At 49.5% G+C, this 27,403-nt stretch overlaps 1 protein-coding gene across 1 annotated transcript in view; it reads left to right on the top strand.

Annotated features, from left to right (window-relative positions):
• The window catches only part of HSD17B12 (hydroxysteroid 17-beta dehydrogenase 12), a 400,959-nt gene that overhangs the window by 129,540 nt on the left and 244,016 nt on the right, over positions 1 to 27,403 (top strand). The window contains exon 3 of the mRNA XM_085643463.1: positions 3,926 to 4,001. Within this exon, the coding sequence (XP_085499589.1) occupies positions 3,926 to 4,001 (76 nt within the window). The remainder of the gene's footprint in view (positions 1 to 3,925; positions 4,002 to 27,403) is intronic.

Here is a 27,403-nt window from a genome sequence, read left to right as displayed (position 1 = left end):
TGCATAAATGGGCAAGGCCCCCTCTATCTGGAAAAGAAATTCATTCCTTACACCCCGACCAGGACCTTAGATCTAGCAATAGTCATCTGTTGGCAGTACCACGTGCCAAGAAGGCTAGACATGGTGGTAGAGCCCTAGCAGTGATGGGACCAATTTTGTGGAATAATCTCCCGCTAACGCTACGACTTTGTCCCGATCATCTGAAATTTAGGAAACAGCTCAAAACTCTGTTGTTCAAAAATTAGATCTAGTTCAGCTCTCCCTTATTCTGAAATGAACAGTCGAATAACCTGGCCCAAAGCGCAGAGATACTCCTTTGGAGTCGATTCTAGCGCTATACAAACCCATAAATAAATAAATAAAGGATTGCCTAGTCACAGGGTGTCGCATATTAGGAGTGGTATGAGTATTGGGAATGTGACGGTGGGAAGTCAAGCCGGGATTGGCTAGCACCAGGGTGCCGCATACTAGGAGTGGTATGAGGTTTGGGAATGCAACCGGGATGGGAAGTGAAGCAGGGATTGGCTAGTCCCAGGGTACCTCACATTGGGATTGATATGAGGATTGGGAAAGCGACAGGGATGGGAAGTGAAGCCGGGATTGGCTAGCACCAGGGTGTCGCATACTAGGAGTGGTATGAGGTTTGGGAATGTGACAGGGATAGCAAGTGAAGCAGGGATTGGCTAGTCCCAGGGCTCCTCACATTAGGATTGATATGAGGATTGGGAATGCGAAAGGGATTAGAAGTGAGGCAGGGATTGGCTAGTCCCAGGGTGTCTCACATCAGGATTGATATGAGGTTTGGGAATGCAGCAGAGATGGGAAGTGAAGCAGGGATAGGCTAGTCCCAGGGTGTCACATACTAGGAGTGATATGAGGTTTGGGAATGCGACCGGGATGGGAAGTGAAGCAGGGATTGGCTAGTCCTAGGGTGTTGCATACTAGGAATAATATGAGTATTTGTATTGCGACCGGGATGGGAAGTGAAGCAGGGATTGGCTAGCACCAGGGTGTCGCATACTAGGATTGATATGAGGTTTGGGAATGCGACAGGAATGGAAAGTGAAGCCAGGATTGAATAGTCCCAGGGTTTCGCTTACTAAAAGTGATATGAGGATTGTGAACACGTCTGGGATGGGAAGTGAAGCAGGGATTGGCTAGTCCCAGCGTGTCGCATATTAGAAGTGATATGTGGATTGCGAACACGTCAGGGATGGGAAGTGAAGCAGGGATTGGCTAGTCCCAGGGTGTCGCATACTAGGAGTGGTACGAGGATTGGGAATGCGACCGTGATGGGAAGTGAGCCGGGATTGGCTAGTCCCAGCGTGTCCCATACTAGGAGTGATATGTGGATTGTGAACACGTCGGGGATGAGAAGTGAAGCAGGGATTGGCTAGTCCCAAGGTGTCGCATACTAGGAGTGGTACGAGGATTGGGAATGCGACCTGGATGGGAAGTGAAGCCGGGATTGGCTAGTCCCAGGGTGTCTCACATCAGGATTGATAGGAGGTTTGGGAATGCGACCGGGATGGGAAGTGAGCCGGGATTGGCTAGTCCCAGCGTGTCCCATACTAGGAGTGATATGTGGATTGTGAACACGTCGGGGATGAGAAGTGAAGCAGGGATTGGCTAGTCCCAAGGTGTCGCATACTAGGAGTGGTACGAGGATTGGGAATGCGACAGGGATGGGAAGTGAAGCCGGGTCCGGGGGAGTGCGAGGGTCTGGCAGCATGACCGGAATAGGGAGGGTGACCGGTATTGGGATGGTGATGTGGAATATGAGCGTGACGGGCGGAGCTAGTAACAGTAACTACAAAAAGACGCATGGAGTGAGAGAGGGTGCTATGCACTCCACCTGCCGCTCACTCTTGCACATGTCACAGTGAGGTGCTGAATAAAGTCCGTCAGTTGTTGTGCTCATTTTACCTCATTCACAATGATACAAAGTATGTGAAACAGATCACCATAGAAAGTATGAGATCACATCTCTTCACTGTTCCTCCCCCATACCCCTCTTACCATCCCTCAGATGCTTCTTTCCTCAGCGTTGTCCTCCTTCCTCCCCGCCCCCTGCTGGCGATGGTCACTTCTTCTGTCCTCCTCACCGTTCCCACCCTCCTGCTCCTTTTTTACTCATTTATTTTCGTCCGCGTCCACCTCAATTTGCTCTCTTTCTCCTCCGACTGCTCTTAATCCCCGTCCCTCATATTGCTATATATGTACATAGTGCCGCGGATGTGCTGCTTCCTTTCAATGTAAACAGATTTCACTATCCAAGTTCTGAATGTAGTAAACCGCTGAGAAGTGGCCGCGAAGTGACGTGGCGCTATAGAAAGCCTCTAGTTGGACACTAACGTAAAATGACGTTAAGCAAATGACTGTAAGCAATGGTTGTAAGTGTCCTGGTCCCGGAAGGCTTCGATTCCCTGTTGAGAAGTGAGTTGGTGACATGTTTGCTGCAGACACGTCTGAGCAGCCAGTGCTTGACACGGTGGGCCCTCCTGGCACCCTCCTCTCTGCTGGCACGGATGCACTGTCCTATCCCCAAGGGAGACAGTGACATTAGCCGATCTGGTTGCTGACAGACCTACCAGCAGAAGGGTTGACTCTTTTATCAAAAAATATTGGCTATTTATGTTTTGAGATTATGAATGGGCCAGGACCTGATATTTGAATAAGAATGTCTTCAGGTGGAAGAGGTGTGGCGCCGCGGCCAGGGCGACTGGCTCCGGAATCTTGGGATCATGGTTCGATCCCCAGTGCTGGCGGCAGATTAGCCCAGCACCAAATGACTCTGGGCAATAGCTTGCTTAATCTTCCCGACGGCCCCCAGCGCCTAGAGACCCTTACGGGGTCGCGCTTTACAAATGTGGATTATTATTATTAAATCCCCTTTATTCGTTTTTGACGTTGATATTCTTACTTTTTTTTCTTTCTTTCGTTTACATACATCGTTAAAATGCATTTGAATTGCTATTGACTTCTATTAGTAGTTTTTGTTTGTACAGGAAGTGATGAAAATACATGCTTTTATGTCTTTTCACCTCTTTCATACATTTTTACCTGGTCTTGAAATGGAACAGGCTGGATTCCTTCTACCCCAAAAGACCTCAAAGGCCTTGCCCTGAGCGCCCCACATTCCAAAATTCCTATCAGTTCTCATGCAAACAGGAGAGAAACCCCAGCCTGGCTCTGACCCGAGCCCAAAACCCTCAGATCACCAGATAGTTGCCAAGCCCACGCCAGCCTCCGCACTGTCACTTTACATAGTGTTCTTGAATTAATGCTAGTTGCCGGACTACTGGATTTTGCTTCCCTTCGTCTTAGAGCAGTGTATCTACTAAATCCAGAACCAGGAACACTGCACTGGCTGCACTTTTCTCCCTCACCTTGGTGCCCCCTCCCCTGCCCGGATCATGTCCTTGTCTTTGCCCACCACATGCCAGCGCTGAGGTGATGGGACACCAAAATAACATTGACCGGCAGAGAGAACGTTCAAACAGAATAAAGTGCAATACATTTATATTTACGAATGCAAACATTTCCATTTGTAAAACAAAAGGGTCTTGACATACTTTTACAAACACTGCATGTCTTTCTTAAATGCATGCATCTGCCATTGTAAGCATCAGCAGCCCTCCAATCCCGTCACTAGGGGTGAATTGTCAGCTTCTGAAACAAATAACTAGCCAGAGGGGACAATGGCAGTGTTGGCCCCCCTATTACCACTGCCACTGAGCCCACTCACTGCCCTTTCACTTGTGGTGCTCCGGACTGTCTTAAACTGTGCTTCCTTGTTCTCTCCTGAGCGCGCACCTGTTATACTTGTGCTGTTGTGTACTAACTTGAGTGGATACCAGTTTGTCTTGTGCTGTCCTACCCTGCTTCCCTCACTGCCCTGAGCACACTCTCTTTCTATCCACAGTTAGCTCGGCGTGGAATGAGCATCGTTCTCATCAGCAGATCCCAAGAGAAGCTGGACCAGGTCGCTTATGAGATTGGTGAGTGACCTTTTACACTGACCTTGAGTGAGAAGAGGTGGCACTGTGAAGAGCCGATCTTCGTCCTGGCAGAGTAATGGGTTGGAGTTTGTTATTAGGGCTCTGCGGCAGAGTGGCCACTGGACTGGGAATGAATTAAGACTAACTGAGAGCATAACTCGCTTGATTCAGTTTAACGTAACCACGTGAATTTCCTGACAATTCTGTAAGATACCGCATAATTACGTGAGAAGAGCAGGTCTGCATTTAGAGCTATTTCTTAGCGCCAGAATTCCTCCTTGTGACCAAAATGGGTGCGAGAATGCATTTTTAACTAAGAAATAGCACTAAATGTGCACTCTGTACAGTTTTCCCCTATGTACTGCCGTCATTTAGTGCTATTTATTTAGCGCAAAATGCACTCTCATTACTCATAAATACGCAAGCAGGTGAACTTGCGTAATTATTGGTTATTCCGCGTAAAAGAGTAAGATGGCTTTTCCCAAATTATTCGATTACTCCAGCGTAATTGACATTCTGCCCAGGCCTAATGAAGACAAGGGTTTGTGACTTAACTCCTTTAGTTTCCTCTTTTCACAGTTCTCTATGACAAGCTATCTGTCCATTGTTGTGAGCTCAGTCCTGTTTTTGTGATTTACATATGAGAATTTCATGTGTGAGGCTTCAGCGTCTCTTGTTTTGATGCACCTTACATATACTCCTGCCTCGGTTTCACAATATGTCCAAGAGAGGGCTAGCATTAAAGTTAGTCTGCGGCTCTTTCTTGCCTCGTGCAAGCAGGATAGCTGTCTTCAGTAATATTTCCCAATGCAACGCCAGACCAATCCGATCTCACTGAGAAATGTGATTTTTAGTCCAGACAACTATAGGTTATCAAACATTGAGTAGACTGTAGTTACCACAAGATGTCTTTCTCAGCATAGCTTTGGAAGGGCCTAGCACTTACACTTGGCTCTTTTTATAATGTACAGGATGATTTATTTTAATTTTATTTCCCTTGAACAAGCCCGCCCTTGAGGACTGAAGTTCTTTGTAACTTGACAGCAAATTCTAAAATACGTAATCAACAGATCTTATACAGTCATTACGTTACACACGTACTTTTCCTGTAAAAGAGTGAGAACGCTTAGTAGGCGATATCAGTGTAAAATTGGGTTAAAAAATAAGCACCCTATTTCTGTAAATACTTGTGGGCAATCAAATGGTTTATGCAAGGGGTTTCCACAGAGGGGTTACTATGCAGAGCAAAAAAAAATTAAAGAAAGGTTTTCTGTCGAAATGTGGATACTCAGTCACATGTGTTCGTGTGATTTAAGGAGCAGAACTGGGCTAAAGAGCAACGTTGTACAAAAGGGGAGTTGCTATGTAACAAGAGGAGGAATGGCATTAAGGGATTCTAAAACATTTGAGAGTGTAAAAGGGTAGTCGTCGGGGAGATAGTGTGCTGAGATGCTTGTGACTAAATGTTTTCTCATTCTTTTGGTCAGGAGAATGATTTTCTGACCTTCTGCTGGGTTTTGGGGGCTTAGTAAGAGAATTTTGTTGTCATTTTTCTTTCTGGCATCTTTTGGTTTCTCATCTTGAAACGGTGCCGCCCACGGGCACTAGCACCCCTGGAAATGTGAGTTCGAGGCATGTGGGCTGCTGAATTCATATCTGTGCATAGATCGCCGCCTAGTGTTGGGTCCAGATGTTTGCACGTTGTTGTCCTGGAAGAGTCTTCGAAGTATCCTGAGATAGGTGACTCCTCCCCTGGACCATAGTGCGCATGGGCATCCTCTCCATCCTCAGATTGTTTTTTTCCGCCATTGGGTTCGGATGTGCTTATCTTGACTCAAGTTAGGAAAAACTTTTTTCAAGGCCAAAAGGCCTTTAGTTCGCGTCGGTACTGTTCCCGATCGGTATCGACAGTTACTTGTTAGTTTACTGACTACAACAACAACTTTTTCGCATCGTATCCGACCATCGACCCTACATCGACGATGGAATCGAAGACACCTTTCAAGCGGTGTCCTGTTTGCAATGCGAAATATCCCCATGTCGACGTCCACCCGGTGTGCAACAAATGCCTTTCACTGGATCACGACGAATCCACATGTTTGGCCTGTGCCCGATTCCGATCCAAAAAGACTCTCCGGAATCGACGAGCAGCGAGACTTGAAGCGCAGCAAGCGGCACCGGCCCCGACCAACATCTTCAGCGCCGAGGACAAAGATGTGGAAGGCGTGGAGAACCTACCCTCCAGCCCCGCTTCCGAACACGATTCCGGATCGGAAGACGTCGAAGAACAACTCTTTCACAGGGAAGAAGCCGACACCGAGGTAGGAGACTACGATGAGGCCTTAGCGGCCGAAGAAAGTAGCTCCGGTGACGAGCAAGGCCTACCCGTACAGACGGAGGATATCCCAGTGCGTCAGTCAATGGCTCCGGTCGAGGGATCGCCTTCGGGCCTTACCCAAGACCTATCCCGCAGTTCTTCGGCCCCGCCATCTGGCCCGGCCTCGGACATTCAGCGACAGCCATTAGTGCCCAAAATGACTGGTTTCCCTTCCTCGAAACCAAAAGTCGTATCGGTTCCCCAGAAACCGAAAGTGAAACTACCACTGGTCGGATCGAAGCCCACTACACCTTCGACGCCAGCCAAACCCGTCGGCACCGACCGCACCAAACGGGACTTCGGTGCCGAACTCGCAGCAGCCGACGTCGGCGCCGACACACGGAAAAAGGCCATCGGTACCGACAAGCCGCCTCGGCCCCCGGCACCGAAACAATCGGCTCCGGCCACAAAGGTCAAAATGGCCGCTGCGTCGCACATCGCTTCGAGAGCAGCACCGAAGGCCCAATCATCGATGTCGTCGATAACTACTACCTCTTCTCGACTCGATGACCCCGTGGCCCCGAAGAAGTCCACGCCTGCCTCTGCAGAACCGCTCGGCGCCAAAGAACCATCGGCGTTACAGGTTCGACAAGTTGCAGCGTCCTTGCAACGCATCAAAGAAAAGGCAGCCCTCCAAGAAACGTCGGGCTCCGAGCCGAAAAAAGGTCAAAAAGCTTCTCAAGCAATACCAAACATCACTTTTGGTCTGCCACCACCCACGGCACCCAAACTGTTTGAAATCAGGACACGTGTCACCCACACTAGGATCACACCTGCCGAACGCTCTCCTACAGAGACGTCACCGTCCCACACCATCGATGCCGACACCGGAAGACTTATGCTCCACAAGCGGAGAATATCTTCCGAGCAGCCTTTGGACTCCTACCGGATCCCGCTAAAGAAAAAGCTGCCAGCGGATTCGGAACCAGTTCTTTACGAACGCCTCCATTCCTCTTACCTGGATCCACAGCCCCTCTCTCCGACACCCTCCGATACCGATGCTTTGGAGGACTACATGGGTGACGATGTCCCCTACCCCGGAGAGATGGACCCTGAAGGCCAACAGGACCCTGACCAGGCTTGGGATGACCCTGTAGACCCGGGTGCGCCTATGGATACACAGGACACGCAGCTCTATGGCGCGAAAACGTCTCCCACAGAGGACACTGACGCATTCAACGCCCTCATTGAACGTGCTGCGGCCAATCATGGGGTGCAACTCCACTCTGACACAATAGAGGACGATTTTCTAATGGATACTTTCGCATCCTCAGAAAGGAATATCAAAACTCTACCCATGCTGAAAGGTGTCCTTAAACCAGCAAAGGACATTTTCAATGAACCCACTAGGGCAAGAGTAATAAACCCCAGGATCGACAAAAAATATAGGTCGGCGCCTGGGGATCCTACGTACATTATAGGCCAGTTGCCTCTAGATTCCATCGTAGTCGCTAATGCTCGCAAAAGGGCGCACTCACAGGCTACTGGCGAAGCTCCTCCCCCGGACAAAGAGTCCAAGGTGCTAGAGACCTCCGGCAAACGGGTTGCAGCCCAGGCAGCTAATATATGGCGTATTGCCAATACCCAGGCGCTCCTAGCTCGCTACGATCGCGCCCACTATGACACATTAGAAACACTACTACAACATCTCCCTGACCAATACAAAGAGGGAGCAGAGATCCTCATCAGGGAGGGACAACTCCTCACAAACGCATCCATCAAGTGTGCACTGGATGCCGCAGATACAGCTGCTAGAGCGATAAATACCAGTGTCATGTTACGACGACACGCCTGGTTACGAATCTCCGGATTTAAACCAGAGGTTCAAAATAATATCCTCAATCAGCCGGTCAACCCCGACTACTTGTTCGGGCCAGAGGTCGACACCACCCTAGAGAAAATAAAAAAGGACACAGACACTGCAAAGTCCATGGGGGCTCTCCAAACACAGTCCTTTCGGAGTGGCTCCTTTCGTCGCCCCGGAAATAGAGGAGCAGGTAGAGGACAGGGGTCACAGCAAACCTTCAACAAAGGCAACACACAAAGTACCTACGATAAAACACCCGGGGTGGATATCGTGGCTTCAGCACAAAGGGTAGAGGACGCGGATACGGCAATACCAGGTCCTCCCCCAAGAACAAACAGTGACGCCCTCTCCCTTCCTCCTGACCACATAACACCTGTCGGGGGAAGGCTACAAAGGTTCCTGTCCACGTGGAACTCCATCACCACGGACAGGTGGGTCAAAGATATTGTCAAACACGGTTACTGCCTAGAATTAACCTCCACTCCACCCACCATACCACCAAAACACCGTCCTATGTCCTCAGAGCACTTAGCGCTATTACAGCAGGAAGTGCTAAGTATGCTGGAGAAGGGTGCAATAGAGGTCGTGCCCGTCCACGAGCAAGGTACAGGGGTGTACTCCCTGTACTTCTTAATACCAAAAAAGAACGGGTCACTCAGACCTATACTAGACCTGAGACCCCTCAACCGCTACATTCTCTCAGAGCATTTCCACATGCTCACCCTACAACAAGTCCTCCCGCTGCTCAAACAGGGAGACTTCCTGGCCACGCTAGACCTCAAAGATGCGTATTTCCACATACCCATACACCCCTCACACAGAAAATATCTCAGGTTCACTATTCAAGGGCAGCACTACCAATTCAAGGTTCTTCCCTTCGGCGTGACAACAGCACCCAGAGTTTTCACAAAGTGCCTAGCTACTGTGGCTGCACATCTACGGAGACAACAAATTCACGTCTACCCTTACCTGGACGACTGGCTTGTTCAGGCAAAGTCAGCCCAGCAATGTGCCAGCCACATGTCCCGCACCATTCACCTTCTACACAGCCTGGGGTTCTCACTAAATTACCCGAAATCACATCTCCAACCCGCACACGTACAACAGTACCTGGGTGCGACCATAGACACTCTGGCAGCCACAGCTCAGCCAAATTTAGTGAGGATCAACAGCATGCAACTGCTGATTTCCAAGTTCAAACCCCAACACTCCCTTCCCGCGCGAGTGTTCATGCAGCTGATAGGCATGATGGCCTCCTGCATTTTCATAGTCCCACACGCGAGACTACATATGCGCCCGCTTCAGGAGTGCTTGGCACGTCAATGGAATCAGGCTCAAGGGCAACTAAAAGACCTAGTGTTGGTGAGCGGTCGGGCATACAACTCTCTGCATTGGTGGAATCCACAAAACCTTTGCAAGGGCCGACCGTTCCAAGAGCCTGTTCCACAAATAATACTGACAGCGGACGCGTCTCTCCAGGGATGGGGAGCTCATGTACTCAATTACACAGTGCAGGGACTATGGACAATACAGCAAAAGAAGATGCACATCAACCTTCTAGAACTGATGGCAATCTTCCTGGCAATGAAAGCATTCAAAGTACACTTGTGCAACAAAGTCGTGTTGATCCGGACGGACAACATGGCTGCCATGTACTACATACAGAAGCAGGGAGGAACACACTCTCCACAGTTGTCTCATCTGGCTCAGAGCATGTGGAAGTGGGCCATTCAGAGGAACATGTTCCTCATGGCGGAACACCTCCCCGGCAAGGACAACCAGATGGCGGATCTGCTCAGCAGACACAGCCACCAGATGCACGAGTGGGAGCTACATCCGTCAGTACTCCAACCGTACTTCCAACAGTGGGGTCATCCAGAGATAGACCTATTCGCCACAAGCGAAAACGCAAAATGCCAAAGCTTTGCCGCCAGGTTCCCACATCCGCAGGGCAATGCGATATGGATGAACTGGTCCGGCAGATTTGCGTACGCTTTTCCCCCAGCACCATTGATACCGCTGGTGGCACGCAAACTCAGACAACACTCACTGACACTCGTCCTGGTTGCTCCAACGTGGGCACGCCAACCATGGTTCACCACCTTTCTCGAACTTTCCGTGGTGCCGCATCAAAGGCTGCGGATCAAACCCGCGCATTTGACGCAGAACCATGGAGAGTTTCAGCACCCAGATCCGCAACAGCTGAACCTGGCAATCTGGCTCCTGAAGTCCTAGAGTTTGGCTACCTAAACCTGCCACCTGACTGTATGGACATCATTAAGGAAGCTAGAAGACCCACTACCAGAGCTTGCTATGCAGCCAAATGGAAAAGGTTTGTCATTTATTGCAATAATAATGACATTAACCCGCTAGACGCATCCATCCAAAACATAATTTGTTACCTCTTACACCTATACCGATGCAATCTGGCATACACCTCAATACGTGTCCATTTGACCGCAATATCAGCCTATCTCCAGAACAGGCAGCACCTCTCTCTATTCAGAGTGCCTGCCATCAAAGCATTCTTGGAAGGACTCAAACGAGTAATTCCTCCAAGCCACTCACCAGCTCCAATGTGGAACCTCAACTTGGTCCTCACATGCCTGATGGGTCCACCCTTTGAACCTCTACACTCATGCGAGATTCAATTCCTCACCTGGAAAGTAGCTTTCCTAGTAGCAATCACTTCTTTGAGGAGAGTTAGTGAACTCCAGGCACTAACCGTTCAAGAGCCATTTATACAGGTTCACGCCAACAGGGTCGTACTACGTACCAACCCCAAATTCATGCCCAAGGTGATATCGCAGTTCCACATGAATCAAACCATTGAACTGCCTGTTTTCTTTCAAAACCCACAAACTGTCGCAGAAAGAGCACTCCATACACTGGATGTAAAGAGAGCCCTCATGTACTATATAGACAGGACTAAAGTCTTTAGGAAAACAAAACAACTTTTCGTTGCCTTTGCCCCACACCACAAAGGTAACGCCATCTCCAAAGCAGGAATAGCCAGATGGATCGTTAAATGTATTCAAATTTGCTATCAAAAAGCTAAACGCACATTGACGATTCCCCCACGAGCCCACTCAACACGTAAGTTAGGGGCCTCCATGGCTTTCCTGGAAACATTCCTTTGCATGATATATGTAGAGCAGCCACCTGGTCCACTACACATACATTTACCAAACACTATTGTGTAGATGTGCAATCAAAACAGCAGGCAGCTGTAGGACAGGCTGTTCTCAAAACTCTGTTTCATACCGCTGCAGCTGGCACTGGTAGCCGCCGCTAATGGGAGGTACTGCTATGTATTCTATGCACAGATATGAATTCAGCAGCCCACATGCCTCGAACTGAATATGCTACTTACCAGTATGCATCTGTTCTTGGCATGTAGGGCTGCTGACATTCATATCGCCCACCCTCCTCCCCGGCGCCTGTAGCAGCTGCAGCTCTCAGAATTACTGTATACATGGTCATCACTTTCTGTATCTACTCCATCACTGCCACAATGGCGAAAAACAATCTGAGGATGGAGAGGATGCCCATGCGCACTATGGTCCAGGGGAGGAGTCACCTATCTCAAGATACTTCGAAGACTCTTCCAGGACAACAACGTGCAAACATCCGGACCCAACACTAGGCGGCGATCTATGCACAGATATGAATGTCAGCAGCCCTACATGCCAAGAACAGATGCATACTGGTAAGTAGCATATTCATTCTGGAGACTTGGCAACTAGGAGCTTTTGTGTGAAGTGGTCTGTAAATGTGAGATACATCACCTTTAGAATATTCCCCAGGTGCCAGACTGGATCCGGAAGTTTTCCTTGCAGTGCTCCCGAATGCTGCCAGGTGGGGGCTCTGCATGAACTTCGATCTGCCCCAGATGTCACTGAGCAGAGCTGCATATAAGCACCACCCCTCTGTGCTGGCTACGAGACCCCCCCCCCCACCTCCACCCCTTTCAAACACCGATCCGAAACACTGCTCTCCCTTTTTTTGGGAGGGGGGATTTATGTCGGTTGACTAGTTTTCCAAACTAATTTCCAGTGTTCCCCCATGCACCGTAAGTTGAAAGGGAGCTTTGAAGGGAAGTTATATGTTGCCAAAGACTGACAGAAGCCTTGCAAGTCCCACTCCTGCCCTAGGTTGAAGGCACAGACCCGTTCCCACTCTTGAGGTCGATCCAGCAACAGATTCATCTTCGCAGTATTGGTCTCCGGTACGTTGAAGTCAAAATTGAAGCAGCTGTACAAGAAAACAAAGCAGGACAGCACCGTCCGCCTCCACAAGCGAGCACATTCCAAACTCCTGACCTACACTTTCAGGGCACTTCCTAACTTGGACCTGCCATCCCTCAACAAATGCAGCTATTTTACACACTCTAAGCCGGACTCCTACTTGCACACATCTGACGCATACGGAAAACCAGCATAGCGGCTGAGCCTTTTCCTTCATTGCTCCTAAAGCATATAATGACCTGCTGCTACACATCCTAGCCTTCTCCATACTCGAATTCCGCAAAAGCTGAAGATCTAGCTCTTCGAGACAAGATCCTATCTTTAGCGTCTGGTTCCTGAGTGATGGAGCACTGTACAAATTATCATAACATCATCTGTTCTGTGGAGTGGTTTCCTGTTTACCATCTCAAAAGGTCCCAAGTAAGACATCTGCACACTGGTAACTCAAGTGGTTTTTTGCTCCGCATCCAAGGACGCGGGAAGGGTAGATCAAAAAACTGACTTTGGTACTCACAGGGCTGGTGCTTATATGCGACCCTGCTCTGTAGTAGCAGTCCATCCCTTTGAGTTCCGATTGTATGCTTTCTTTTAGTAAAATTCAGACTTTTCAACTTAACCGTTCATCTTTGAATTGTAGAGAATCGCACATATGGTGAAATGTGGAGTTCCCGAACAGAACTATTTTGACTGACTAAAACCATACCCTGTTGTCTGTTATCAACTCTTATGGGACTATTGTTGATAGTAGAGCGGTGAACTTGGCCTTGGATTGTATCAAGCTGCAAACTTTTGTAGGACTTCTCTGGGACGCCAATCTTGGGGCCTTCACTGCTCACGAGCTGCATAAGACTGGGCTATCAGAACAGGGGTCGGGCGTCCGCCAAGTAACGAAGTCCAGAAGGTCAGTATTGAGTTTCAATGAAAGTCTTTATTTTCAATCAGTTAGCTCTTACGAGATTGGAGTTTTAAAGTCAGCCAACGCGTTTCGTTCTCACCAGGAGAACTTCATCAGGGCTCATTAGGCGAGTATCTGCAAAAGATGTTACTTGCTACACGGGATTGCGTTCCACTCGGGTCTGGTGGGCACAGTGTAGGTTGTAAGGGAGCCGGGTATGGCCTATTTCAAAGGTCTATTATAGAATGAGATACTGCAAGTGGTGGGTGAGGTAAGTGTTCCAGGCAATCACACTGGAAACAAACGGGAAGTCCCTAGGCCATAGTCTGCCTAAACGCAATTCTTAAAGTCGACGTTGTCAGGTCCTAGTTGGTAATCAAATGTTTGTGTGGGCTATCAACCTGCTCCTAAAAAAGCCACTTTGCTCACAGCACCAGTCACTTCCCTCAGACCTGTTGTATAAAAGCGGTGTAATAACCCCGAGGGAGAAAGCAGTGTTGGGGCAGTGTCTCATTAGAAGGGAAGTGTCCACAATATTATCTACGGTTAGGTACAATGTGAGACCTGATGGCTACTTCCAGGCAGCAGCGCAGCTCAAACTCCCTGCAAAGATCGCTTTCAGATGGCGGTCTACTCCTGTGGCAATAGGCTAAGGTGCATTATCATAATGAGGGGTGCTGGCAAGGGCATCTAACTGTTCAGAATTGGTGGCCACAGTTAGAGCATCAGCGACTAGCAGTTTGGGTTTCCTATATAGCACTAATGCACAGCATTTTGCTTGTTTCACAGCAACTTGATTCACGGTCAGTGTACAGTCCTCTTAGTAGCCAGTCTTTATATTTGGAAAAATATGAAGTACCTGTAAACTGAAAGAACGTTTAGCTGTAAATGAACATCCAAAAAGAGCTGTTAAGATAGCTCAGTGCTCCATTGAAAACATGTCGATGTAGCCTAAAAGTTGCAGATTCATTTCCACTCTTTCATTCTTCCGGAGTGGGTTTAGTGAGTGGCAAACCCCATTGTCAGAACCTAGAGACCGGAGGACTCGTGCAGTGCGCTGTATATATGTGAGTATTATTCTTAGTCTGACTGTTGTACATTTCCAAATTGCTACATTTTGATTGGCTCGTCGCCAGCTGAAATATATACATATGAAATTCATAAGAACTAACTGCGACAAGCAACATAAAAGCAGCAACCCACATCACTAACCCTTCTTCCACTTACAGCAGTCTTTGAATTTCAGAGGTCTAATGAGATCTAGGGTTCACCTAACTATGAGGCTGAGCCCGTCTAATTGGGATGCCGCAACATCAGTAGAAATGTTGCAGCCACCATTACCGGACACTGGGACTCTGCCACAGTGTCTTGAAAATACTTGAAAAAAAAATCATATAAAGGGGCAATTTAGGGGTACCCTGATGACTCGGCCCTTGTGGGCTTTAAATTTTGGGGGGGAACTATTGGGCCATTTGCTGAGATCCTGCATGAGTTGCGTGGGTCTTTCCGGAACTACTGAGGAACTCTCAAATGACTAGGAATCTAAATGTAAAAAAAAAAAGTGGGGTGGGTGCTCGTGGGAGTTGGCAGTCTTCGACCAGGTCCAGCGCAAACCCCATATCGCACACAACCAAAGGCCACGCATGGAAGGAGGTTGCCTACCCAAACCCATGCTGTGCATGGCGACCATGAGCAGCAGGGTGTTGGCCGCCTATGGGGAAATGGGTACCATATTAAGATATTGGCTACCTAGAACTTGAAGATAGCTAACAAGAACTTATGCTCCCACCAGGGGCGCAACAGCCCCCCCCCCCCTCCCCCCGTCAGCCTCCATGGGCTGGGCTGAACTACCCTGCTGGAGGTCAGCCTCCCGTGAAGTATTCCTACGGCCTTCTTTAGTCAGACAAAGCATCGTTTATTTTGCAATGCTTTGGTGTGCCTCTTGTGCCGCACTCTCGACCTGATCAGTCGCCGTGCATGATAAACATGCAAGGGAGATGAAAGACAAAAAACACAGCATGGGTGCCCTGCACCCTCTGTGTACAACAAAAAAACACTCATTTAAGCTCACATCTGATTGGAAAAAGATAATACAGTGATAACACAATAGCTGATGGAGTTCAAGTTTGCCTTTGAAAGTAAATAATATATATGACAGAGGAGGGGCGTGGCTTGCAGCTGACAACGATGGCTGCTGCCTAGGAGAGCTCCGTGATAACCAGCGTCTCTCCCTGACAATCCTGGCACAAATCCGATAGCACAGCAAATATTTGAACTGGGACCGGACGCCGGAGGACTACAGCCTGCATTGCTGCTGCTTCGGGACCGGTACATTAGCCGTGGAACGCACAACCCCGAAAGAAAAGATCGCGGCCTGCAGGTGTAATAGCAGCCGGGGACTCTCGTGAACATCGAGGCCCACGAAGCGGGTGGAGGCAGTCTGCGGCGGGAGCAGGCGAGAAGAACCGGGAGCGCAGGAGTGCCGCAGCGGTGAGGGCGGGCCTGCCCCCCGGAAGAACAAGAGATCGATGCCGCAGGCCGACCAGCAACACAGAAAGCACTACGGACAGAGGCACCCGGGAGGCTGCGGATCACAGACCCGAGTCGGGCCCCCGCTCCGCTGAGGCGCGGGCTCAAACAGCGGCCCGATACTCCCAGCACTAACACTGCCTGCCACCTGCATATGAGACAGGCATACGAGGAGAACACCAAACCGGAGGCCGGAACGGGACCTCGCGCCTCAGAGTGTGTGGGGCCCCGACCATAAGGACTGGCGGCGCCGATCAAACAGCTTAGGCGGCGCTGGTGAGGTCTGGACCTGGAGGTGAGCAGCTATCCAGCAACGCACTTTTATGCCCCATACGCGCCCTCACTGCCAAGGCACAGTATAATAGGAGCTGTTATTAAGCGCCACTCTACAGAAGAGCAATCCTCACATTCATGACATGTGCAGACTCATAGAAGGCCAGAGGACAGCCACTCGGCAGCTGCTTGTGGAGGCAACAGCACACCTCCAGGAGCACACAGATAAAAGGGCACGCATATAAGCACGCTGGGACTATAAACCCCACATATCCTTGAAAGTATCGGGACATATAGACCCGCCAACAGTCAGGCCACAGCTTGGGACACAGTTATGGCATAAGAAGCTGCTGGATAAGGACTCTCTGACCCAGTTCCGCAACTCATTGATAGCTAAAAACGCATATTATCATCATTGCACGAGTGGTGTGACTACTGGTATCAGTGGAGGTGGGGAGCCCGGAAAACCGAAAGGCCGTGCGTGGCTGTTTTGCATGCAGTAGGGCCGCAGCAACTACTGGCCTCCCTGCCGCATAGCTGTTACACCCATTAACCGAGTCTGCTACCATGGGTGGCAGAGGCCAACGTGCGACACAAACCAATAAACTAGAAAAATACGTCTACCGTGGAGACAAACCACAAACACCGGTGACTCTAAAGGGAGGTGAGAGCGGCAATCAAACCGACAAACCCAAAGAAATAACTTTACGGGACATAATGTGCACACTGACTCGAATGCAAACATCAATTGGCGCAATCTCTACAGACATCACACTGCTACGTGCGGATATTTCTAAAATCAGTGACAGACTAAAGGAGGTGGAATCGACGACGACCACTCTAACTACAGACACGGCGACGCTACAAAGACAAGTGCGGACTCTGGAAAGAGCACACAAACAAATGGAGGCAAAGCTTGACGACCAGGAGGGACGCTCGCGACGCAGTAATATTTGCTTACTGGGGGTGCCAGAGAGCATGCGTGGTCCGGCGGTAGACCTCTTTGTGGAAGACCTTGTCAAGACTAAACTGCAACCACGAGGTTTGTCAAGTTTCTTCTCTGTGGAACGCGCTCATAGGGTACCGGGTGGGAGACCCAAGCCGGGGGCTCCACCCAGACCTATACTTGCCCCGGATATTCAACTTTCGGGACCGCGACACCATCCTGCAGGCGGCACGTATAGCACCTCCAATACAAGTAGACAATAGCACAGTCACGATGTACCCGGACTACACTGCGCTGGTAACAAAGCAGCAACGAGATTTCCTGGAAGTGAAGAAAGAGCTCGGGAATAGAGAACTCAAGTACGCAATGCTCTTCCCCGCAAAACTGAGAGTCGAGGCAGAGGGAAAGACCTGGTTCTTCACATCACCGCAGGAAGCTACGGATTGGTTGGAGGGATGGCGCAAAGCACAGAGGCCCGAGGACAAGAATGGGGATACAGGCAATCCGATGACAGATCCGCAGAACCAGAACCTTCGGACAAGGGAGCAACCGGTGACACACCGACCTGCAATGAGCAGGGGGACTCAGATTGAGCGTAACTTGCACAGACACAGGCGATGAAACCAGAGACATCCCCGACAGGCTTGTTCTAATACTAAAAGCAGTAGGTGCCGAATCTGATAACGACCTGAAATAAAGGCCTCACCTCGTGAATGAGAAGTGCAGACGATATAGACATTGATGAACGAAAGACATTATTCCTGAATGCGATGTCTAAAGGCCCAGTCACCCTTTTCAAAGACAAGATATAATCGTACTGTGATGTATGCAACAAAGAAAAGGTATGTTATTGCAGCAACGTTTGTAATTGGAAACGTTAATAAAAACTTTTTTTTTTTTTTAAATAGGACATTTGAACAGAAAAGTATATGTTTCTGTGAAGTGGTTTATAACACAATACATAGAAAGTAGCTATATTTAACATTAAAATTCCTGACGTCATGAAATCCTGGATGTTGGACTTGGCCCTTTTTGCAGGGTCATCCCTGAAATTTTTGCCTTCCTCCTATATTTTTTCTGACCTTTTGTTGGCTGTTTTATGACTCTGGGCACTTTACCACTGCTGATCAATGCTAAAGTGCATATGCTCTCCCTATTGTAAATTGATGTATGAATTAGTGATTCTGTGATTGGTTGGTTTGGTTTACCTGTCAGACCCTAGTACAGTGCACCAGGAGTGCCCAGGGCTTTTAAATCCAAATGCTGCTGGTGGGCTTGCAGCACTGTTTGTGCCACCCACAGAAGCAGCCTGTAAAAGTGTGTCTAAGGCCTGCCATGGCAGAGCCTGCGTGCAGTCTGGTACTGTCATGCTGACTGGGCAAGTGCACCCACTTGCCAGTCCCTAAACCTTCCCTTTTCTTCATATCAGACACCCCTATGGTAGGCCCAAGGGCAGGGTGCATTGTAAGTATAAGGTAGGACATTCCCTGATGTGTGTGGCATGTCCTGATAGTGAATTACAGCCATTTTCGTTTTTCACTATTGCAAGGCTACCTGTTCTCCATAGGCCAGCATGGGCTGTTAGATTATTACATGTTTATAATCTTAACTGACTCGGAGAACATGGTAGAAATTCGAATTTAGTATGCCTGAACTCAGAATGATAAAATACATCTTTTAGTGAAGGTGGTTTTAACATTCTGTGTTTGAAAATACCACTTTTAGAAAGTAGGTATTTTCTTGCCTAACCATTCAAATCTGCCTCTGCTAGGCTGTGTATTCCCTGTCTGGAGTTTGAGTGACAGGGCTGGGGAATTCCAGGAGACAGGGTGAGTCCGTCCAGTGGTGAATAGAGAGATCTGCATCTAGATGGGAGGGAGGAGTTGCACCTGGGACCTGAATAGGACAGTGCCTGCCCCCCACAGTGCTGGCTCCACCCCCTGTGGTGCGTCTGATGTCTCTGCCCTGCACTGTGAAAGGAGAGAAGGAATCATGTCAACAAAGTGCTCCAGGTCTGTGCTATCCCTCCTCCGCAATGCTGGCGCCACCTCCTGTGGGGAGTCTGATGTTTCTGCCCTGCACTGTGAAAGGAAAGAAGGAGTCATGTAAACAGAGTGCTCAGGAACTGGTTTGGACTGGGCAAAGGCCCCTCTCCCCTCCGAGAACAAAGGATTTTGGGGTATAAGTAGTGGGACCCTGATTCCAAGAATTTAGATCACTTTTGGAACAAGAAGAAACCTTTTCTGAGGAGCGGAACCTGAAGAAACTGAGGAGAGACTATCCCTCAGCTGAAGTGCTGCTTGGGGGATTGGCCTGCAGTGGTTTGCCTGACTGCCAAAGGAAGGAGAAGAGACTTTGTGTGCTTATTTCAACTTGTAGGGATCTCCAAGGGCTTGGAACAGAGCTTGCCTCCTGCTGAAGTCTCAGGGACAACAGACTTCAACCCCCAGCTCCTCAGAGTTCTATGGAAGTGCCTGCTGCTGTTTTGGGGCCTTCTGAGGGACTGCGTGTCGCAAGGAGCTGGAAGCGCGACTCGCCGAAGCGTGTCGCCGTTGTCGCACTTCTGAACAAGGGTGTCGCCGCTGGAGTGGTCGCACTACACTGCATCGAGAGAAGCGTCTCGCAACGAAGAGGAAGCGTGTCGCCGTCGCTGCTGGCTGCCGTCACACTTCTGAACAAGGGTGACGCCGCTGGAGTGGTCGCACTACACTGCATCGAGAGAAGCGTCTCGCAACGAAGAGGAAGCGTGTCGCCGTCGCTGCTGGCTGCCGTCACACTTCTGAACAAGGGTGACGCCGCTGGAACTGTCGCATTGCACCGCATCGGAGAAAGCGCCTCGCATCCCTGAGAAGCGCGCCGCCGTCGGAGCTGCTGCCGTCGCATTTCTGAAAAAGGATGTCGCCGCTGTAGTTGTCGCATTGTGCGGAAGGTTCACGCAAACTGGGAGAAGAGTGTCGCAGCTGAAGCTGTTGCCGTCGCGCTTCTGAACAAGGGTGTCGCCGCTGCAGTCCACGCATCGAACCGAGAACTTCTTGCATCCCCGGAGAAGCGTGCCACATCTGGAAGATCTTCACGTCTTTATTTCTTTGCACCAGAACTTTGCCGCATTTCCATCGCAGAGACATTGCTTGTCGTGGAAGCGCAATGCATCGTAAGGTACATTGACGCGAAGTGTTGCATCTTAAGAACTGAACTAAGCTAAAACTACCATCTTAAAGTAATAGTATTGTGTATTTTTGTCGTTTAGGGTCTTGTGGTAAATCTATATAAAGCATACTTAATTTTGATTATAAAACCTGTGTGGTGTCCATTTATAGTATTGTCACTGGATTACTGTATGTGGTCACAAATGCTTTACACACTGCCTCTGAGATAAGCCTGTCTGCTCGTGCCAAGTTACCAAGGGGGTGAGCAGGGGTTATTTTAGGAGTGTACCCCCTTACCCTGACTAGAGTCAAGGGTCCGTATTTGTCACAAATACCTACCTGTGCCAACTAGAGACCCCCAAATCTAACACTGGAGATGACCAACAAGTTTATGACTTTCAGAGCAACTGTTGCATAAAACTCAATTTAAAGTTATATAAAAGAAAGTGTGAAACTGAAGCTTATAACACGGACACCGGTAGTGATAGCTGAGCGGGATAATGTATCTACTCCAGCGCCTTATCCGCGGGTTCAAATTCTTGTACCACTCAGCCTTTCATCCTTCGGAGGTTGACAAAAGGAGTACCATTGACTTGCAAAACAATTGACATCTGTTGTTTGTTAGTAGTACTCGGGGTGAACGCGCACTATTGCAAAATGCCTGACATGTCTATGTCAAAACGTAACCGAGTCTCACTTACAAAGAAGCTTCCTCCGCATATTGCCGCTAAGGCAAAAGTGCGGTGTCCCCCTGCACAATATGTCCGGGGTGATTTAACTTCATCTCCAATGGGAGGGCACTATGCAACTATACATGTGGTCTATTTTTAAGCAAGAGTTGATATTTAACTGCAAGCACAATGGTGTCTATTTTCACCCGCTCCACTGCACCCTATGCTTAGGCGCAGCAGCCTTTGCCATACCTTGCTTTCATCATATGGTTCTAAACTCGCGCCGCACTCAAGATGGCCACTATAGAAATATTTGACACTGAAAACAACCCAAGCCTTTGGTACAAAAGCAGGCATTCCCGAGAGTATGCTACATGACCAGTGCCTCCCTTATTTAAACATGAAAGATGTGGTTGATTTAGGAAAGGCCTGCGAACTGAGGCTCATTCCAAAATTTAGGGTCATCAAAGAGGAATGACTATCCCCCACTGCAAAGTTTATTTATCCGGGAATAAATTCATGAGGGCATTAGATTGCAGCAGATTTAAGAGCGAGGCAGAGGGTCGTAAACCTGATTCTTTGGTCCAAGGACAGCCAGTGAAGCCTACACTTTCAACACATCACATGATTTAGTTTACAGAACAGTCTTACCTCATAATTCTGGTTATTCTGGGGCCTGGCAGGGAGCCCTTAATTCAGGAAATAGAAGTAGCCAGCCTCGCTGTAAAGCCTGAGCACACCTGTAGCGCAGCAATCGCTTGCAAGGAAGGTAGAAGTTTCCTATGTGCCTTGAGTGACCCAAAGCAGGGGTCGGCAACAGAGAAAATATTAGGGGCGAAGGAACAGATTTGGATGAAGAATCACACTAATCGATTCGAACCTTGCCACGGGGTTTGGTGGCTCACCCATGGAAGAAGGCAGCAAACGGTTGCTCTGGTGAAGTTTTTCCACTGAAAAGTAAGAGCTCTGGCTTGTCGGTGTTAATGCTAAGGAAGGTGTGGTTCAGTCACGTTGCGTCAAAGACCTGGTGCCTTATGGTTCACCTGAACCATAATCTGTGTCATCTAGATATGGAAACACGTGGCATGCAGATAAGTAGCTAAGCTGCAGCAGAGGTTGAATGCGGGGACTCAATTGCGTCAAGTAAAAGGAGGAGCCTGGCAGCACACCACAGCTCATCACAACACATGACAACCGAAAGGAAACCACACTCAACACTCGACAAAGCCCCATCAGTAAGGATCTAAAACAATTGCAGATCATACTTTCAACACAATAGTGCAAAGACTTCCCCACGCCTCCTGCCACCTCCAACAACATCACCCCCTCACAAGACTTTTGCAACAAGCTCTTGGATTTCTTCAGTAACAAAATCACCTCCATATACAGCTGCTTGGACCCTCAACCAGAGCACAGCACTGTTGCATCTCAACTTCCCATCGCGGTTGATTAATGAACCCTGACCTCGTGGCCTGTCATCGCCACCATCATCATCACTGGCACCATGAGGACTATTAACTTCGGCCTCCTTCTGACCCGTGCCCCCACCATGCATTCACCATGCACACTCCTACTGATCAGTGAGGCACTAACACTCCTCCTCAATGCCTCCACCGACTCAGCCACATTCCCAGACACCAGGAAACAAGCCTCTGCTCAAGAACCCATCCACTGACCCATACTTCCAACCATAGCCCAATCTCCCTCCTACCATACATGACCAAGGTCTTAGAGAAACTAACCAACTGACCCCACTGACCCCTTACCATCCAGGATCTGCTAGTTATCCAACAGGTTGTCCATGCACATATGTTTAGCTCCCATCATTTCTAAAAATAAATATCCTACGCCTCGTAGAAGTGGTATCAGGAGAGAATTTTTTACATCAGATGAATCCAAATTACATTTTTGTCAGTAGTGTGATGAGTGCATCCTGCTTGTATGAGGCCTAAACCATATCAGAAAGATGCAAAGTATGAGTTTAAACAGTTCAGTGATATTTCCTGACAGGTGGGCGTCTTGGGGAGGGTGTAGGGTCCTCTGGGTACCCAGTTATGAGGCCCTGCCCCCTCTGTGTAACTGCCTCTCTCACTAGGTCCAGAAGAAGGTCCAGGACGTCACCTGGGGTCCGTGCCCAAAGCATGTTGGCACATCGTTCTTGGGATGAGAACCCACGTTCAGGGTGGCAGCTCTTTCTAGAGCTGTTCGCGGCTCGTTCCGCCTTTACCTGGAAGGAGTCTGTAGACAGAGGACCGCAGAGGGAGTTAGAGGAACAATCACAGGTTCAGAACTGAAACAAACACACTCCCGTCCAGCATGCCTGCTCTGGTGGTGCCAGCTCCTGCCCACCGTGCCACGGCCACAGTGGCAGGCACAGGGTGACGTACTGTGCCACAGCCACGGGGTGACGCACTGTACCCAGTGCTTTAAATGGGCCGGTACTCACCAGTACTGAGTACCGGCACTTCTTAGATTTATCATTCTGTGTACCGGCACTTCTCTACTGCCGTGGAGAGTACCGGTACTCATGATAAGGTAGTCCCATTGCCTGTGCTGGTGAGCAGGAGTGGAAGTGTCTCTGGCAGCCAAGTCGCCGCTTCTGCAGCCCCCGATCTGAGCCGCAGCTGAGCTTTTCAGGCAGGGCTCATTTGAATAATGTCCGGCTACTCGCCATCATGCTGTGCTTGACGGAGCAGGTTCCATTCAGACCCTGTGCTGTCGATCACATTCACACTATCCTGTGCTTTCCTGCAAGCACAGGAATCATGTCAGTGCCCTGGCAGTGGCCATCAGGCTAAGGCCAGTCCGGCCCTGGTGGCAATTAGAACAGCCATGGTCGGTGAAGAGAAAAGATGGCTTTTATCATACCTTAGTCGTTTGTGTGTCTGCTATGTTTGTTTGTATGCCTGTTTTTGTAAGAAAAAAGTGAGAGAAAGAGAATCCAGACACCCTCAGGAGGTATTTTAAAGAAAATGGGTGGCACTTTGTTTGTAAATGTCTGCTCCGCGACAAAGATTCATTAATAATGTAAAAGGGGGAAAAAGTGGGGTGAGTGTGTGAGTGGATGGATGAGTGAGCAAGGGAGGATGTATAGATGGATGAATAGTTGGATGGATGAGTGAAAGCATGCATAAGTGAAAGGGTGGATGATTGGATAAAAGGGTGGATGATTGGTGGAGAAGTGAAAGATTGGATGGATGAATGAAAGGTAGGGAGGATGGATGAAAGGGTGGATGATTGGTGGAGAAGTGAAAGATTGGATGGATGAATGAAAGGTAGGGAGGATGGATGAAAGGGTGGATGATGGATGTGTGAAAGGAGGGATTGAGTGAAAGGGTGGATAGAATTAAGGAGTGAAAGGGTTGATGGATGGATGAGCGAAAGGATTGATGGATGGGGAAAGGGTGGATAAAGAGATGGATGAGGGAAAGGATGAATGGATAGGTTTGGGGATGGATAGGTTTGGATATGAAGGGTGGACAGACGGAATGGTGAAAAACTGAACGATTGATGAAAGACTGAATAGACGATAGAATGTAAAGGTTAAATGGTGGACATCAGCAGGTAAATGGTAGGATGAAAGGATGAATGGATAGATCGATGGAAGAGACCAGAGATATCTTCAGGGGAGGGTCATGATGAGTTGCTTCATTTGCTTGGTGCCATAAGAGCTTTTCTTCGACGTGGGGGTATTTTCAGTTACTTCCTACTTGTGTGCTCAAAAATATATAGTATTGTGCCAAACAGCAATTAACAGTATGACATTAAGAAGGTGCAACTATTGCAAAGAAAGGAAATGTAACATATTATCGCATTTCTCTTTCATTTTGTGTAATGAGTTAACCAGCTTTGGGTTTTTTTCCCCCGCTCCTGCATGGGTGGCTGCTCTTTTCAAGTGGTGGCATCCCGATTATGGAACAGTCTGCCACCTTCTCTTAGACGGACACCGGACCTCCTTGTCTTTAGGAGGAAATTAAAAACCTGGCTATTCCAACAGTAGTACAAGTGAGTTATTTCAGCACACTCTGCCTGTTTAATGGGCTTTCAGCACCGGGACACTCTGTGGAGTAGCCACGCGCTTTACAAGTACCCAGTTACGGTACATTACATTTATATAAACACATTTATCATGTGTTTTGGTATGTGCTGTAACTAATATAGAAGTTGTTAAGTATCATGATGTCTTGCCCTTAGCCCCGCCCCTAGCCCCTCCCCCTCACTACACCTCTAGCTCATTTTAATGAGTACCTGCACTTATTTTTCCCCATTTAAAGCACTGATCGTACCACGAGCACAGCAGCAGACACTGGTTGGTGCACGGTGCCACGCCCACAGCTACAAGCCCGGGCTGTTGCACCGAGCTGTCAGCACAGTTGCAGGCCTGGGGTGAAGCACTGAGGCGTGGGCACAGATGCAGGCTCGGGCTGTTGCACCGAGCTGATGGCAAGGCTGCAGGCCCGGGGCTGTTACACCGAGCTGTGGGCACAGCTGCAGGCCCAGGGTGAAGCACCGAGGTGTGGGCACAGCTGCAGGCTCGGGCTGTTGCACCGAGCTGATGGCAAGGCTGCAGGCCTGGGCTGTTACACCGAGCTGTGGGCACAGCTGCAGGCCCGGGGTGAAGCACCGAGCTGTGGGCACAGCTGCAGGCCCGGGGTGAAGCACCGAGCTGTGGGCACAGCTGCAGGCCCGGGGTGAAGCCCCGAGCTGTGGGCACAGCTGCAGACCCGAGCTGTGGGCACAGCTGCAGGCCCTGGGTGAAGCACTGAGCTCTGGGCACAGCAGCGTGGCACCGAGCTGTGGGCACAGCCGCAGGCCGGGGTTGAAGCACCGAGGTCTGGGCACAACTGCAGGCCGGGGGTGAAGCACCGAGCTCTGGGCACAGCTGCAGGCAGGGGGGGGGTGAAGCACTGAGCTGTGGGCACAGCTGCAGGCCCGGGGTGAAGCACCGAGCTGTGGGCACAGCTGCAGGCCGGGGTTGAAGCACCGAGGTCTGGGCACAGCTGCAGGCCGGGGTTGAAGCACCGAGGTCTGGGCACAGCTGCAGGCCGGGGGTGAAGCACCGAGCTCTGGGCACAGCTGCAGGCCGGGGGTGAAGCACCGAGCTCTGGGCACAGCTGCAGGCCCGGGGTGAAGCACTGAGCTCTGGGCACCGCTGCAGGCCTGGGGTGGGCCGATGGGGCCTAATCTGCGGCCAGTGGCTGTCGTGTGCTCGAAGGCTCCTTTTAAAGCTGCTCGCATATCACGACACGTTCGTATCGTGCTGCGCGTGGAACAGGTACACTTGAGCCTGTGTGTGGGCGTGTTCTTTCCGAGCACGATCTCGACACACCGTGTTTCAGCACAGCAAAGCGAACCTGAGAAGGTTCACTTCCGAGATGGAGCCCGTCTTCTAAAGCAAAAATAAACACCGCCTCGGGACCCGGCCTTTGCCTCGCTGAACTCCTCACTAATCCGAGCATCTCTGTAGTGTCTGCTTCCTCATGGCCGCCGGCTTCTATCACTCTCTGCCACCCTCCCTCCCTGCCAGCTGAGCCCCAGCCCACGGCGCAGGTGGTGCGAGCAGGACGGTCTCAGATCTGCCCGTGCCCACAGCACTCACCCGGTGCACCCTACCAGGTTGTCTGTTCTGGCATTTGGCTAACAGTCATTTTTTAAATCACTCTTTGACAATTCATCGATGGTTCGTTGTTCATGTTTAACACATTTCCAGGGATGGCTAACGCAACACATACTGTTCTTTATACATCGTGGCATAGGCGTACCCGCCGTCGCCACTACATCTACCACAGTCCTTTGGGGCAACTTGCTGGTGTGACGAGCAGTGTGCGACCAACCTTTGCTTAATGTTTAACACATTTGTTTGTGCGTTAGTTACTATTTGTGGTTTTTGATTTGATTTTTTTATAATTAATAAAGCGCACAGGCAAGCCAGGGAGCATCCAAGGTCACTAAATCAAAAAGATGAGGGGATGTCAAGGAAGGGCTTTTGTGATCAGGTCCAGCATACATGCCCAGGAGACTATATTCAAACACTGAGTATGAAGTTCCTATCGGGAAACGAAAGAAGAAGAAAAATGCTAACTGTGTGGTTGAAACCGAAGAAAATTTGGAGAGTGATCTCCTTATTGGAATAAGACCCTCACCCCTAATTAAAATGAGAATGGCGCGTATCGTCACACAGTTAGCATTTTTCTTCTTCTTTCGTTTCCCGATAGGAACTTCATACTCAGTGTTTGAATATAGCATCCAAGGTCACGCCAGGGAGCATCCAAGGTCACGCCAGGGAGCATCCAAGGTCACGCCAGGGAGCATCTTGTTGCTGTGAACATGAACCTGAGAAGCCCTGCACACTGGCCGTGGGAACCCTGCACACTGGCCGTGGAAACCCAGCACAGTAGAATAGAATTCCAGAGTAAGGGCCCCAAGTAACAGACCATAAGTCCCCCTGCCCGCGTTTTTTTTTGTTTTTGGCACCTAGAAAAGTAGTTTACCATCAGACCTTAAGAGTACA

Source organism: Triturus cristatus, chromosome 3_1 (genome assembly GCF_964204655.1).
Source record: "Triturus cristatus chromosome 3_1, aTriCri1.1, whole genome shotgun sequence".
Classification (NCBI taxonomy): Eukaryota; Metazoa; Chordata; class Amphibia; order Caudata; family Salamandridae; genus Triturus; species Triturus cristatus.
The sequence above is the reverse complement of the archived record's forward strand: the minus strand, read 5'-3'. Positions and strand labels throughout refer to the sequence as shown.